The sequence below is a fragment of the Poecilia mexicana genome, unplaced genomic scaffold, assembly GCF_051168715.1.
Source record: "Poecilia mexicana isolate PSO_F unplaced genomic scaffold, ASM5116871v1 scaffold_21, whole genome shotgun sequence".
Lineage (NCBI taxonomy): Eukaryota > Metazoa > Chordata > Actinopteri > Cyprinodontiformes > Poeciliidae > Poecilia > Poecilia mexicana.
In genome coordinates, this window is record NW_028263390.1 from 19634183 (window position 1) to 19651306 (window position 17124).

The 17124-nt window shown below is 37.0% G+C and overlaps 1 protein-coding gene across 1 annotated transcript in view; it reads left to right on the forward strand.

Annotated features, from left to right (window-relative positions):
• map3k5 (mitogen-activated protein kinase kinase kinase 5) overlaps positions 1-17124 on the forward strand; it is a 69492-nt gene that overhangs the window by 43414 nt on the left and 8954 nt on the right. Inside the window, exons 13-22 of the mRNA XM_015002067.2 lie at positions 15-110; positions 3815-3896; positions 4783-4916; positions 7042-7169; positions 7264-7400; positions 8462-8567; positions 11639-11796; positions 14051-14228; positions 15789-15806; positions 16519-16696. Of these exons, the coding sequence (XP_014857553.2) occupies positions 15-110; positions 3815-3896; positions 4783-4916; positions 7042-7169; positions 7264-7400; positions 8462-8567; positions 11639-11796; positions 14051-14228; positions 15789-15806; positions 16519-16696 (1215 nt within the window). The remainder of the gene's footprint in view (positions 1-14; positions 111-3814; positions 3897-4782; positions 4917-7041; positions 7170-7263; positions 7401-8461; positions 8568-11638; positions 11797-14050; positions 14229-15788; positions 15807-16518; positions 16697-17124) is intronic.

Consider the following 17124-nt stretch of genomic DNA (forward strand, 5'->3'; position numbering starts at 1 on the left):
TTGTTCCTCCTCAGCATCTCCAAGTTTGACGAACGCAGTGCCTTTCTCTACGTCCTGCATAATGCAGAGGACTTCCAGATCTATTTCTGCACAGAGATGCACTGTAAAAGGTTGGTCTGCCTCTCCGGCTTCTCCGCTGCGTCAGACAGGCTTTCTTGGCTGAATGCAGCTGCCAGCAAACACAATAATGCTTCTCTAAACATGATTACAGTTGCTTGGCAGGGCTGTACTATTAGTTTTGAAGTACAGTACTGTTGTCAGCGTTATTAAATGCAGTTCTGTATATTAAAAGAGCTTTGTAAGAGTTTTTTTTTTTTTTTGCAGGATTATTAAACACTCAACCTGCAAAAGAGAGAGGCCAAAGCTTTGTGACAAAAAACAAATGTGAAAGTTTATCATTTTAAAACTTTACTTCTTCAATTTATGTGTTTGTATTTAAACTAAGACTTTACTTCTGTGAAACAAAAGTAATATAATTTTCTGTATTCCTGAAAAATGACAGATAACTATTTAAAGTCAGCTGAAAATGTGTCTCGGTCACATGAGCTGCTGCACAATATATTTCTAACTGTCGGTATTCAGTAATTATAGAAACCCATTTAATATGGGATTTAAATATCCTAGTCAAAAATAAGAGATTAGTTTTACGTTATCATGATCTAAGGACAGTTTAATGGCATCCAGATTAAGTGGTTGACTAAGTTGTTTCTTTTTCAGAGGCTCACATCCAAAGACGACAAATTCTGTTTTGCCAGGATTGAAAAGTAACAATTTTAGCATAATTCAGGTTTTTATGTTTTCCAGACATGCCTGCAATCTAACTGATATAATTCATCAGGATTTATGGACAAATATAGCTGAATATCATCAGCGTAGCAGAAGAACATTATCCCATGTTGTCTGATTATTTTAGCCAAAGAAAACTGGACCGAGTAGAGAACCCTGTGGTACTCCACAAGTAACCCTGCAGTGTAAAGAAGATTTATTTTTAAAATGGATGTGCTGCAAGCCAATCAGTGAGATTTATTTGTGCCTGATTTAGTTATTTTGTGGTTTTATACACGGTCCATTCCTGCGTTAACATCTGGTCTCAACATTTCTACATTGTTTAGGATTTTTTCCTCTTCGTTTCACTTCTATCAGCTCTGCATCTGGTGGGAAATATGTCTCAACCATCTTCTTTAATTTCCACACCGTCACGTTCTCCATTATCAAATGTTAATGATGGACTACACAGTTTCTTTTACGGAGGCACGGGTCCAGAAATGACTAATTCAGTCTTAACAGAATTTAAAAGCTTTGGGTCGTTCAGGTTTTTATGTTTTCCAGACCTGTGGTACATTTCATCAGGATTTCTGGATAAATATAGCTGCATATCAGTGGAAATGCATCCCATGTTGTCTGATTATTTTAGGAATTGGAATCATAAATTAAAGAGAATTGGGCCAAGTAGAGAACCTTGTGGTGCTCCATCAGAAGATGTACCTTTAATCTTAGCTTGCTGCGAGCCAATCAGTGATATATTTTACACTCCTGCTTTAAGAAATGCTGAAAATTTCTACCTTTTAGCCATTTGTGAAATCTCTCTGGACATCATCTGCAGTTTAGACGATAATTCATCTAAATTTTTGGAGTTTTTTCCCCTTCGTTTCACTCCTGTCAGCTCCGTATCCTGGTGGGAAATATGTCTCTCTCCTATCAACCATCTTCTTTAATTTCCACACCGTCATGTTCCCCGCCAGCTGCTCTTTGAAGCAGTGCGTTCTGACTTGTGACTCTCACATCTGAGGCTTCCTGTGCCATTATCTGGAGTGTGAGAGTAAGTGACTCATGCCTGCTGCTGCTATTATGCTGCTCCTGGTTCCTCTGGAGTGACGGCGAGAAAAGAGACGTAAAAACAGGGGAAATAAAAGGTAGGAGGAAGCCGACAGCAGCGCGTCGACGTAGAGCGCTTGTTTTCTGCTCATTTAAAGTAATGCTGGCATGTGAGCACGTTAATGCAAAGAAACGTGCTGCCAGCGAACACCTGCTGGCATGCTGTGCATGACAGCATGATGATTCGATGTGTTAACTCGCAGCTTGTGTGCAGTGCAACCGGCAAAGGTCACTGCATGCATGCGGTGGGAAGTGCGCAAGTAAACAAACTGTAGCCCCTTCAGGGAAACATCAGCAGCAGTATAACACCCTCTAACATTCAACGTTTGTGAATGTTTGTGAATGTTGCAAATGCTGTGTCAGCATTTGCAGAAGGACCTTTTTAAAATATTTTAAATATCAACTTATGCTTTTTTCTACAGACGTTTTTGTGTCTGCGAATATTTTAAAATCTTAAACTAACCCTTACCGGCTGAAAGGTTTCACCGACTAACGATAACGTAACTCTGTGATACGTTCCTCTTTCCAGCCAACATCGGGTTGTTATGGTAATTTCACTTTGTTGCAGGAAGCATGTTTTACTTCAGTTTAATCTGATGACACTCTTTTAATAGACTAAATAACTGCTAGATGATGAAAGGACAAGTTGTTATGGAGAAATGGGCAAAAATATTGACTCCCAAGACATTTAAAGAACTTTGTACAATTAGAATAAACAAAAAGTATCCAGGTGGAGATTTGAAACTTGGGCCTTAAAGGGCTACTAAAGTGTCTAAAATCAATTGGAAAGAATAAGATAAATTGGCCTTGCATACCTTTTTAAATGTTCCTATGGCAGGATATTTAATCTCGTATATTCCATGGAGTTTTATTTTTTCTTGTTTTGACATCTTCATTACGTTTTGTGTTTTCAGGCAGTTGCAGAAAACAAATATTTCTCTTGAAAAACATTCACAGTTGTTATGTGCTTAGGTCACATAAAGGAGTGTGATTTTTTTTTTATCCACTAAGTTGCACACAATTACTGTATTTTTAATTTGATTAGTATTTATTGATTCCGCCGTTGAACAAACAGTGGATAAAGTATTAAACCTGACGGTAAGGAACGTTTGGGGAGTTTTAAACATCATTAACTGAAATTTATCAAGACAACGATGAATCTAAACTCTTATCATGATAATGATAATGAAATAGCAAATATGGAAACCTTTGTTTTTCTTGATAAAGTATATATTATTGCAACTTACTGTTGCTGAAGCTGGATGATATTAAAAATGTCCTATAAAACTATGTGATCACTTTTGTTGTAAGCTCTATTTTATTAGTTCTTTATGAAATTCTTCTAAATGAAAGACAAACAGCAAAACTCCAGACTTTACTAGTTAAATCAGGGGTGTCCAAAGTGTGGCCCGGGGGCCGTCTGCGGACCCTGAATGATTAAAATGTGTCTCGCTATGGCAGGTAGTCTATGCAGATGCAGATTTATGATAAAACTATCACCCATAAATTAAAAATGTCAGATACAACATAAAGTATTCATCTTTTAATAACAAACTTTCTGACACTATTAAAACTTTTTCAAATAAAAAGGGCCTAAATCTTGTTTTTGTTGCTGACTTTTTCAGTTTTCTTCAGTTGAGCCCAAAATAAATGAGCAAAGGGCTTGGTGTACTTGCAATAAGGAAAACCTACAAAATCCTTTTGATTTTTTTTTATCTGCAATGATTTACATATTACATTTCTACAAAAAAATCAGACTATTTTCTTTGTTTAAAATATTTTATGTTTATCTTATTGTTGAGCGGGAACTAATTATCAAAAAAACATTTTGTGAAAAAATGTGAATCCTGGCTCATATTGTAAAAGGTTTAGGTTATGGACCCCTTTAAGTTTGTGTTTATATTCAGCATTTCTTGACGACTCGGCTTGTTTTCGGCAGGTTCTGCGATCTGGTCAACAGTATAACAGAGGAAGCCTTTAAATGTCCTGACGAAGGAGACTGTGACACTGATGCCTTAGAGGTGAGACGATTACCAATTTTAATGCTCTCTATTGTCGTTAAATTGTATTTTTTTTATATTTCCCGCTACAGGTTGTTTTCATTATATTGTAAAAAGTCATTCACCTTTTCAGTTTTAGTCTTTACTCTCTGGGAATCTCTTTGCTTTTCACCACAAACTGTTGCACTTTCCACGTCGCTAAGACAGAAGAAATGTGGTAAAATTGTCGTTGATTTTGCTGCATCCTGTTTTGCTTCACAAGTTCTTTTAAAATGTCACAGGAAGTGAGTTAGTTTTATTCAAAGCAGCGAGAAAGTCTCTGTATTTCATAAGGAAAATGCTGCTTATTCCCCTTCACTGAAAGCAAACACGCCTCGGTTTTAAAGCTTAAATTATTTCTCCTGAAAGTTTTTTTTTGCTTATTAGAGTTTCAGAAATGTTCTAATTGAAATCTCTTCCTTTTACATGATAAGGACTGAATTGAAGCACATCTGCGAACAGTTAGAGACCTGCTGCGATTAGGCCTGGATTTCTGCTCCTGCTGTTTGTGTGTTTTAGCACCTGCTGCTAACTTTCACCTGTCTGCAGCCGAGGCGATGGAAAAGAAACGCTCATTACTTCAAAAAATGAATAAAAAAAAACACACACACATACTGCTGCGCCTGCTTCCGCTCAGCATGGCACAAAACACGTTTGAGAGGTTTCTCTCCAACATGCATGTTTTGATTCCTGAATAAAAAAAACAAATCAGTATTCAGTAAAAAGCCTTATTTAATGAGCTTCCATATTGAGGTTAAAGTCTTGCTTAAAAGAAAAACTTGTTCTGAGTTGTTGCTCTGGATTTGTTTCATACATATGCAAGCATCAGTTTTAGTCCTCTTGGGTTTTTTTCTGTTTGCTTCTGCAGTACGACTACGAGTACGACGAGCACGGAGAGAGGGTGATCCTGGGAAAAGGCACGTTCGGCGTCGTCTACGCAGGCCGGGACCTCAGCAACCAGGTCCGGATCGCCATCAAGGAAATCCCAGAGAGAGACAGCAGGTCAGATGGTCACTCAAAGTTTTTCTGCTGTTTTTGTTTGTTTTGACCTTTATTTAACCAGTTATCTCTCATTTAGATTAAAAATCAAGAGATCTAGGGATCCTCCTATAAATGGAAAACAACTGTAATTTAGGTTTCTGAGAATTTAAAACAAACTTTAGGCTCAAATTGGACACAAATTGGAATACAAAAAAATTTGCTTAATGGAAACACGGCCATTTCAAATTTAATTTTTACCGTAGGTTGAGGTGATTTTGCAACTGAATCGAAATCAACGTATTTCACAAAACTGCGATGGAAACACTCTATTTTTAGTCATGTCGTCAAAAATCGGATGTTACTACTGGCAGAAACAATGAAAACGACGACAGGAAGTGGTTGGAGGAGGATGTTTGTGTAAGAGTCATCACATGAACAAACTTATTCACATGTGATTTTAATTGTGTTTCTTATTTAATGGAAATACTGCAGAGTTTCCCACAGTGTATCATAAGCCTGGCGGGCCACCAGGCTTTGCTTGGCAGTTTTCAGGCTTGGCATTGTTGATTTATTTTAATTTTTTTAAATTATTGCCTTTAAAACTTTATAGTTGGTGTTTAGGGATTAATGTTCCAGTCTTCCAATAACGCATAACTATCAAGTGATATTTTCAAATTTCCTGTCAACTTCAGACATTTTTAACTCAAAAACATGACAGGCCGCTGGATGAATGACTGCCAGGCTTAGCAAGTTTTCTGGGGAAACGCTGTACTGGCATTGTGAACTTGTTTTTTTGGCCTTAGACACATTTGTCTCTCGTGGCGCCTCGAATGTTTAAGTGACGTAGTTGCAAAGCGTCAGTATGTAAAATATATTTTGCATGCTGTTTTTACTCCATCCAGGCGTCGGATGTTACCAAGCGCCTCAGCTGTAAAAGCTTAATCCCGGTCAGCGTTTCTGTTGAGTGCAGATCACATGTTAGCGATGTCACTTCAGGCTTCCAGCAACTTGTTTCTGTCTGAGTGAAGAGCTGGGAAAGCAAATTTACACCACCTCTCCTCTGCCTTTTATTCCCGTCTCCGTCTCCTTGCGGTTCCACCTACTCATCTCCGGCCACAAGACTCGTCTCCCAGACGAGACGATCCCGGTGCCACACTTTGCTCCACTAATCACCAGAAAGTCAGCAGTCTGCTCGGCGGCGGAGAACTCTGTGTGAATAATTTATAGCAGGACAGGGATCTCTAGATGGATGGAGGGGGTGATTCATGCTGGGGGCTGAGTGTGAGGAGAAATAGCTGGCAGGCATTTCTTCAACCTACAGGGATCTTTTGTTCTGCTCAGGTTTCTGGAGTCGCCCTGCAGCTCAGACTCGGTTTTCTGGGTTTTCGGTGTCTGGATCTGCCTTTTCTACTTCTGTCACCTGAAAGGAAATGTGCACTGAGAGGACAGAGCTGCAAAATGTCCTTCCTGTGCAGAACAAAAGGCAACAATTTTACATCCAACTGAAAGCCAAAATGCCTCAGCTTCAGGGGAAACCCGTTTTTCTCTAAATCTCTCTAAATTTTCTATTCTATATTATTTATTTATATATAAAAATATATAATTTTATTAGTTTAAATGCTTAAATTTTTAGCCGCATCTTATTTTTTAAATTTTATTTCCATTTTTGATATTTGTGGTTGAAAAACAAACCAAAAATTCAGTTTCATAAGTTTTTTATTGAAAGTAACTGACTTGGGAAATTTTTCTTATTTCTTATTTTTATTATTGTCATTTTCATCCTTAAAATACCAAAATATCCACTTAACTTTATGTTTAGTTCTGTCTGATTATGTAATTTTTAAATATTAAATGATAATTTGATCAGCTACTCAGTACTTTTTATCAAATTCTTTTTTACTCTTACTTGAGTAATTTCTTGGATGGTTACGTTTTAATTTTACTTGAGTAAAAATATGTTGAATTATTGCTACTCTTGTGTGAAAACAGTTTTTGGTTCCTCTACCTACTTCTGGAATTATGTAATTTTGTCCTTCCAGTCTTGGAAAAGTCAACACATTTCTCCATTTTTGCCCATCATGTTTTGTCCTTTACTTTGCAAAAGTGATGCGTTTTGTGCAAATGATGAAATGTTTTAATAATGCAGGTATTCTCAGCCGCTGCACGAGGAAATCGCTCTGCACAAACACCTGAAGCACAAGAACATCGTCCAGTACCTGGGCTCCATCAGTGAGAACGGCTTCATCAAGATCTTCATGGAGCAGGTGCCTGGAGGTGAGAACAAAACTCTGAATATTCTGGCTAATCAATCCTCTGCTGCTGATTTTGGGTCAGAGTGAACTTTGTTCCTCGTTTTGTTTGTGCTCAGGGAGCCTGTCGGCACTGCTGAGGTCTAAGTGGGGCCCTCTGAAAAACAACGAGCCCACCATCGGTTTTTACACCCGGCAGATTCTGGAGGGGCTCAAATACCTGCACGACAACCTGATAGCTCACAGAGACATTAAGGTGGCTGCTGCCGTCATACACACACATACGGCTCAAACCGGACATATTATACAAAATTCATATTTTTTTGTACTTCCATTTTGGTATCTACTACTTTTAAAAACAGTCAAACTGCTTAAAAAACACCCATCAATAATGTTTTTTATTGTCTGGAAAACTAGTCGTTTTCAAAAACCTCCAGATTGTTGAGCCACATTCTGTAGGCCGTTGCCTAGCAACCCCAGCCCGTCGCTTAGCAACCCAAGCAAGTTTAGTCAGCTGGTCTTATCACTTGTTGCTGACTTGCCATAATAAAACCACTTTCTGCGTTCCTGTTGGTTAGCTGAGACTGGAAGTCCTTTTTTAAAATAAGTTTCTGATATTTAGAATCTGTTTTATATAAAACAATTATTTTATTATTGCAAATTTTGTGGCAAAGAGATATGTCGGAAAACAAATTTCTGTTTTTTAATATATTTATAATCACTAAATGTAAATAAAGCTTTAATTAAATAGACATTTTGAGCGACTTGAGAGAAATTATTTTCAGGAAACTACTAAAACTCGTGAGAAAACTGTTTTTTTAACGTCATTTTTCCTCTTAGTATAAAAACATTAGTTCATTTGCAAAGATTTTTACTTCAGTTTATCCACGACATTACATTATTCTGTCATTAGAACTTCTTTATTCTATATTCCTTTTATTCTTGTTGGCCTTCAGAAGCCAAGATTGTTTACTAAAATAGTAAAAATTCAACTTTAAAACCCAGAAAAAGACTGAAATAAATATCTTTTATTAGAATAAATGATTATTTTTAAATCAGTCTTTAATATAAGAACATATTTGCCAAGGAAAAAACACCACTTAGCCACTCTTCAAAATGGGGAAGACAAGAGAACATGCCATTCAAGAAAGGCATGAAAATATGTCTACATTTAAATATATATATATATTTTTTTTATTGTTTCTGTTATTAACAAAGGAATATAAAACGAGGAATACATTTTTATTCGTTAGGAATTTTCAAGCATTTATATTGGCTAACATTTTAAATATTCTGGTATTTTTCTTTTTTTCGCAGGGTGATAATGTCCTCATCAACACCTACAGCGGCGTCCTGAAGATATCAGATTTTGGCACATCTAAAAGATTGGCTGGAATCAACCCCTGCACTGAAACCTTCACAGGTACTGACCCAGTTCTTTCTCTCCGTTTTTACAAAACATTTGTAAAATGAAAGTGTCTCAAGATTCCTGCCAAAACTGAAAAAAAGGAACCAGCCGCTCTGCACTGCAAAAACACAAAATCCTACCAAGTGTTTGTTTTGTTTCTAGTACAGAACTAATCTAAAAGAAGACAGGCGAGTACCTGGAAGTAGTTTTACAAGAAATTACTCATGTAAAATTTAAAAAGTATTTGGTAATAAGGTGACTTAAATAAGTCACCTTATTCAAGGTGACTTATTCACCTTGAATTTAAAATTTTTAAATTTAAAATTTAAAAATTACATCATCAGATGAACAAAAGTATAAAAATAAGTGGAAAGTTTGGTATTTTAGAGACCAAAATTAGAATAATTAATACATATAACATGATTAAGACAAGAAACAATATATATTTTGAAATCAGTTTATTTCAATATGAAATTTATGAAACTTAAAAAAAATGCAGCTTTGTATCTTGACATAACCTTGTTCTTCTTTTGGGGAAGTTGAGAAATTTTACTCAAGAAAAAGTAGTGATAGTTATGGAAGAGAATTATGGCCAAGAAAATAGAAATGGTAAAAAGCTGAAATGTTAGCTTGTGAGCAGAGTTCAGTAGTAACTAGTTACATTTACTCAATTACATTTACCTTTTAGGAGTATTTTTACTACACTTATCCTTTTTACTTTTACTTGAGTAATTTTATTATGAAGTATCTACAGAAGATGATTAGTGCCACTGGGGAAAAAAAGGTATTCTGATTTTTTATTATTATTTTTGTCTTTTTTGTTGGTCAGAATTCTGACTTTAATCATTTACAATCAAAAATCAGAATTATTTTTTGTTTTTGTTTTTTCAGTGGCACTTATATTCTTCCATAGATAATTCATAATAAAGTTATTGAAGTACAAGTAAGAAGTGCAAAGTAGTAGAAATACTCCTAAAATTATTTTTTTCCCAGAAAGTTACTCACATAAATGTAACTGAGTAAATTAACTAGTTACTACCCAACTCCGAAAATAAGTCATTTTTAAGCAACATATAGGAGCTTGTTTTAAGTCAATAATTCCTTAACATTGATTTAATTAAAGGACTAGTACCACTATTTTACTTAAAACATAAACGTGAAATAATCTGCCAGTTTAAACTAGTACTTTTTTAAATCAATATTTATTGATTACTGACTTAAAATAGGCTCATATATCTTGCTGAAAATTGAAACTTGAATTATATTTGCACAGAAAGCTAGATCAAAAGTACTTGGTGAGATATTGTGTCCCTTTCTAAAGAGTTAATCCCGTATTCCTCAGCTGAACTGCCAGCGACGTCCTTAAAAATAGCCGTCTGTTGCTATTTGGAGCCTCTGGGTTTCAGCCTGTGGTCAGATCAAGCAGGATTGTGTCAACACAAAAGCAGTCCAGTGTGGCTCAGTTTGACCTCATGAATTAGGCCATCTGGAGCAGACATGGACTCACCCTGAAAAGTGGGACTCTTTTGGGAAACTGGGCTTCTCCTTGATGTAGCAGCCCACGCCTTCTATAAATGCGCCAGCAGCTGATTTTAGCTGAATGCACAGACTGCCAAATGCAGCAAATAAGCACCTAGCAGGTTATTAATAGAACAAAGGAGTCCTTTCAGCTGGGATGAGAAAATCTTTCTTTAGAGTCGGGATTAGAGTCTCTTAGCTGTTACTTCACACAAGGCTCTGAATGGAGACTTTCAGGAACCGTGTCATCGCTTCAGAGCTGAGTTAATTTATGATTATCTCTGATAGAAGCTATTTTTGGTATTTACATCAGTTCTTTCACACAGCGGTGACGTTTCTTTACCTGATGCTCTGTTAGTTTATCGTTTGTGGCCTTTTGCAGACCAGGAAATGGTACTGTGCTTTGAAAAAGTACTCACATCCCTTAAGCTTTTTCATTTTGCAATAACTAATGTCAATGACTGCAACTAACGATCGTTTTAGCAATCGATTAATCGATTGTTCTGGCGATTAATCGGATAAGAAATGACACATTCTGCAGATTTTTCATTTAACCATATAAGCCTTTTTACATAAAATATTAGAAATACATTACAGGATGCAAATAAACAATTCAATTCCTTTTTTAATCAGTGAAGTAAAATTATATTGCATAAAAAGCAATCACGTAGTAGTAAATATGCGTCTACAGCTAAAAAATACTTTTAACATTGACCTGTAAAAATCTGCTTTAATTAACGTCAATACAGTGTAGGGCTGACATGTTGCTTATTTATTTAGACGAACCAATTAATAAATGGATAATAAAAGGTGCTTAATGGGAGATTTTTTTATCAATTTATTTTATTTTTTATTTTTTTACCTGCACTAGTAACACTTCTATATATGTTTATGTATTTATTTTATTTATTTATTTGGCTGTTTTGTAAAGTTTTACCTGAATAAAGTTCTACATTTGAAGTTTTGCTTATCGACTGTTAAGAATATAAACTTTACACATTTATCTCCATGCTCTTATTTTGAAGAGGGTGAAGACTGTAGTTCCATTTCCTTTTGTTACATTTTCTACTTTTTATTTTCCCAATAACTTTATTTCAAACAAGAAACATACAGGAACAAAATAAAATACAGGTAATGGAGAAAAAGTTGTAAAACATGTGAATTATAATGTCCATATAATTATAATCGAAGTTAGCGCTTTAGCATTAGCTTCTGCTAAATATCGTGTTGTTTTCGTGCTTTAGTGGATCTTAAGTTTATGAGTAGTTCTTTAGGGTTAGTGCAACTAACTTTCTAGTTTACTAGGTGATTTAAACTGATTTTTTTAGGAAAGGGAAGCCAAATACAAATGCATGCCACACTTTTCAGAGTTTTATTTGTAAAAGTTCACCTTCTACTTCACTTCCTGTTGAATTGTCACTTAAAATCCCAATAAAATACTTAGACGTTTATTGTTGTGGTGTAAAAAAGTTCCAGGGATTTGACTATTTTCGTAAGCTTCTTATTTATTCAGTCTGTACAGTAAAACAGAGCAAAACTTTATCATCTGTGTGTTATTTCTTCTTCAGGCACACTGCAGTATATGGCCCCTGAAATTATAGACAAAGGCCCGAGAGGATACGGCAAACCGGCAGACATCTGGTCGTTGGGCTGCACCATCATCGAGATGGCAACTGGAAAACCGCCGTTTTATGAGCTTGGAGAACCACAAGCCGCCATGTTCAAGGTGAGAAACGTTAGCAGCTGAAATGGATTGTAGTGATGGTAATGTAAATAACTGGGACCACACAGAGGTACTGTAAGTCAGTATTTTCTATATTTCTGTATGATTTTTATCTGTAGTGGAATCAGATTTTGCTCAAAAATCCCCTAAAGCAAAATGAAATCATCCCATGTTGTGCATCTTTATTGCCGAGTCTTTGCTTTTTAACTTGGAGTGAGCCCTGGAATGTAAACTAACCGGTAAATTGAGAGGTTTGTATTCAACAGATACTTAAAGGAAGCAGAATAGGTCACCTTTAACAAGTTTGGATAGGTCTATACAAAACCTAGTCATAATTTTTTTACACAAAATCATTCTTAGATAATCAGATTTTAGTCTGGTTAGTTCTGCTTCTTTTGAGATTCTTTCAGATTGAGCTGTTCTAGGGCTCTGTCACTTTAAATCTAAACAAGCTGCTGCTGGCCACGCCCCCTAACTCAACCTTTACACTTGCACGTGAAAATGGCTGCAGACAGATGCGCAATTATACAACCGCACATCTTTGAAGTGCAGCAGTGGAGCCTCCTGCACAACCAAGAAAGCAGCAACTGATTTCTGGATGGTAAATCAACAACAAAATACTTTTCCAGCAGCCATTGTACAGCGCATACAGCGGTAAAACCAGCTGACCAAACGTGCCGGAGCTCAGTTTGGGTTGCTAGGTAACCGCACAGTTCCCGTCAGTAGGTTGAAAATCAGGAGGTTTTTGAAACAGCTCGTTTTCCAGACACCAAAAAGCATTAACTTCACGCCACAAAATGACTGGCTTGTTTTTTTTTTAAGTACTTGAGTTTTTGCAGAAGCAGTTGAGACTCGAATTTAAGTACAAAAATATGTAAAACGTAAATTTAGATCCTCCACTTACAGCAGAAACTCGAAGGAGCAACCTATCTGGATTTGAACCATGGCCTCATATTTGCAGTAGAGGACTCTTAAGACCTGCTATGATAAATTTATACAAATATGGGCCATTTATAATTATTTTGGGCTTTTTAATATCTGTCTGTTTTGTACATTCTGGTGTTTTTGAAATATTTATCTTATTTGCTGACACATAATCATCTTGTAGGACATCAAATAGTTCACACCTTTGCATGCAGTCCTTTTCATAATCTACTCTGTTGCTTTTGGTTACATCGGCACCTTCCTTTTGTCATCATATTCGCTTTAATGCAACAGCTCCTGAAACCAGTTTACCCTGTCTGTCTTGATCTGTAAAATAACTGCACTGAAAGTGAAATGCAAGCTCCCAGCTGCTATTTTTACACTTCAGAAAATCACACTCAGTGTTACCTGAGAAGGTGCAGCATAAACTGACAGAAAGCCAGACGATAATTACCTGATCTCAATCGGTCTTTAAATGCAGAAAGGAGTCTATCAATCAAAGAAAAATGTGTTAATCTAAGTCTGAAAGTCAAGAAGAAAAGCTAAATCAGATATTCACTTTCATTTTATCAACGTGGGAATGTTCAGCCATTCAGAAGGAGAGATATTCTGGTGTAAATATGAGCATCAAACCCGGAACAAATACAAAAAACCCTGTGAAGATGCTGGTTGGAAAGAGTAACAAATAATAAGTGAATCAGCTGTTTTGCACCTGCATTGTGTTACCACCTGTGGGCTGCAACACGATCGAGCCCAAATGTTTGTTTGAGCACAAACAGAAATGTGTGGCCTCCAGGGAGGAACTCTGACGAGCTGCAGAGCCTTTTCTTCCTTTTTTTATTCATTCTGTGAGTTTAAATGGCGTATCTGCTGTGGATGGAAAGTTAAAGCTCACCAAAGCAGCGAATTGTTTTTTCTAACCACGTGTATCCTATTAAGGACAATGGAGGAGGCTTGTTGGATGTCTGGAAATCATTATGGTGTTCATGTAAAAGCTCCCAACTGGGGAATTTTCCATATGATGGGATTTAATTGAAGAACATTGAATCTATAAAGAAGGTATAATGTGTACCTACTGTACCTTTTAAAAATGAGGGAAAAATAAATCATTGGGCTCATTTTAAAGACTGAAGTCACAACCTCATGTTGTTTTTCTCTCATCTTCATCTAAGCCTGAATCAACAAACTGAAGGCTTCATGAAAGAAATAGTTTTTATAGCACTGACTTTGTTTTCCTATGAAATTTTCTCCATTATTAATTCCTAAAGGGTGACATGACTAATTTCTTAAACATATACCATACCGGATTAGATTTTCTGACCTTCTTTTGCAGGTCGGTATGTTCAAGATCCATCCAGAAATCCCAGACACGATGTCGCCGGAGGCCAAAGCGTTCATTCTGCGCTGCTTTGAGCCCGACCCGGATCGGCGCTCCACCGCCGTTGACCTGCTCACCGATGAGTTCCTCACAGTCACCAGCCGCAGGAAGAAGAGCAGGACGGGCCTCGCAGGTTTGTACAACCCGCCAAGTTCTGGCTAGCTAAACCGTTAGCCTTAAATATAAAATATGTTTTAACACCCGATTGTCCAGTAGACTCGGTTCAATTAGTGCAACATTTATTACATATTCAGCTGCTGCGGTTCGTTTTCACCCTGCACTGCATCAAATGATCCAAACATTAACAAACCTGTTCTCCTCCTCACCTGTGGGGGCGCTGCATCAACAACTACTGAAGGAAACAACACAAAAACATCTGAAGAAGACAAGATGCAATGTCCTTTTTCACAAAATGTAAAGTAAAATGGAGTGGCGTCAGGTTTTAGTAGGATTTCTCTTTTGTCTTTGGTTAAAAATACCACAAGCTACTTCTCTACATTTGCCTTGTTTGTATTTACCCACAATTCCTTGTGCTGCAGACCACTTCCTGCTTTTGAAGTGGTATCCGGTCAGTTTACATTCACGTTTGCATTCGAACCACATCGGAGTTCACTTCAACCAAACGAAGACTGAGGTTTTTAGGCAAAGTTTTCACTTTTTAGGTCAAATCTCCCCAAACGAACCAAACTTTCTAAACAAGCTGGAGTTTGATTAAAGCGGACCAAACAGGGCTGGTGTGAAAGCTGCATTCACACCAGTCCTGTTTGGAGTTTGACTGAAGCGGACTATTTGTTTGTTCAGAAAGTCTGGTTCGTTTGGGGAGTGAAGTGAACTCTGGTGCGGTTCAAATGCATATGTGAATGCAAGCAGATCAGATACTGTTCCAAAAGCAGGAAGTAACTATAGTGCAGGGAATTCTGGGTCAACACAACCAAAACAAACACGTCTAGCGCTAGCAGGATAAATAGCTCGTTGTCTTTTGCTAATGACAAAAGAAAAATCCTACAACTGTTAAAATCTGATGCCATTTAGGTTTTACTTATAGTTTGTGAAGAAGGAAGTTGCACTCAATGTCTTCTTCAGAGGTTTTTGTGTCATTTCCTTCAGTAGTTCTTGCTGCAGCGCCCCCACAGGCGACGGAGGGAACAGGTTTTTCAGAGCGTTTGGTTGACACAGAGCAATGTGAAAGCAATCTGCAGCAGCTGAAAATATGACAAACATTTCCATTTTATTCCCAATTAAACCAAATCTACCAGTGTAAAAACACTGTGGGGGCGCTGAGGTTAAATGTAAAGATTAAGAGAAGGCTTTCAAAAAACACTGCCTAGTAGAAAAAGTGTCTTAAAAACTAGAACAGAACCAAACAGAACAATGTTGTGCAGCTTCAACCTGCTAATGCAGAAAGAAATTCTGCGTTAAGCCAAAAATGGACCTCAGATCAAGTTTTTGACAACAGCTCCTCTTGTAGATAATTCCTTCTCAAGCAACTGTTTTTCAGATTTGTAGCCACATCCTTCCTCCCTTGTAGTTGATGTGAATTTAAGCTCAGTCTAAAATCTCTGGAGGTTTGCATCCAGTGCAGAAGATTAGGAAACGGCTTTAAAACTGCACTGTGAGCTGCGTGTTTGGAAATGTTTAATCCTGTCCTGTTTTCTTCTAATGAAACTTTAAAATTTCTGCTTCCTCCCTGCAGCTCCTTCGTCTGGATCAGGTGAGACACATTTACCACTAAATGTTCTTCTTTTTACTGGATTTCAGTTGCTTGGAACATCTGCTTAGTCTAAACCGGCGTCTTAACCACAGTTTACATTTCTGTTCCTGCCACTCTCTTCCACTCCCCCACTTTCCAAGAACCTGAAGTAGGCTATAAGCAACTTTTTCCACATTCAAGAGTTTATTAGATGCTTGTAAAGTGAAATCATTTGCTGTAATTTGCTTCAAGATGCTCCAGTCTTCATAAACATGAAGCAAAGTCGATAGATGTCTGTCTGCTTGTTCTTCCTCAATACATTTATTCTCTTCCCTGCAAAAAGACAAAATCTTGCCAAGTATTTTTTTTTTTGTAGGAACTGAATGTGACCCTAAACTTCAAAAACATTTTGCAAGTTTTCTTTATTGAAAGAACGGAAACCACTACACTAGTTTATTTGGATTTATTTGATTTAGGTCGCTCTTTATTTGATTGAATTTGAATTAAACACAAACTTTCCATCTTCATCATCTACCTGCACTGATGAGACAGATTAGTACATCTGAACAAGATCAAAAATACTTAAGATTTAGTCTTTTTTGCAGTGTTCAAGGTGTTTTTATGCAGAATAACAGGCGTTTCCTTAAACTTAAGCAGATATTTTTGATTATAGTTCAGAATATTTGCTGTGTGTGAGTTTTGGGAGTGTATTAACCTTCGTTTCATCCTCCAGAGTACCTGCGCAGCATCTCCCTGCCGGTGCCGGTGGTGGTGGAGGACACCAGCAGCAGCAGCGAGTACGGCTCCGTCTCCCCCGACAACGACCTCAACACGAACCCGTTCAGCTTCAAGCCCAGCGTCAAGTGCTACAGCGAGAGAGACATCAAGGGCCAGAGGCCGCTTTTCCTCAGGTAGAGTGACTGGAGCGGGTCAGCGGGGTCCGATTTCTGCTTTGAAAAGAAATGACCTCTTGTACAGCTTTTAACCTCTTATAGTGAAGGTTAAAAGCTGTTAAAGGTTTGTAGTGTCTCAAATGTAAACAGTTTTAACATAAACGCTTTCCAAGTATTTTTGGTCTAGTTTCCAGCTCAAATATTTTAGCAAACCTGAAATGAGACAAAACTAGCTTATAACTTCCTTAATGCTGATGAGAAACTGCTACGTCAGCTGGCAGATTGTTTCATTTATAAGACATTTTTCCCATGATATAAATGAAATAATCTGCCAAAGGAACTAGTAATTTCTATCAATATTAAGAAGATGTCTTTACATGAAACAAACTCATGTTTCTTGCTGTAAAGTTACTTATAAGTTATTTTTGTTTTATTTCAAGTGGATT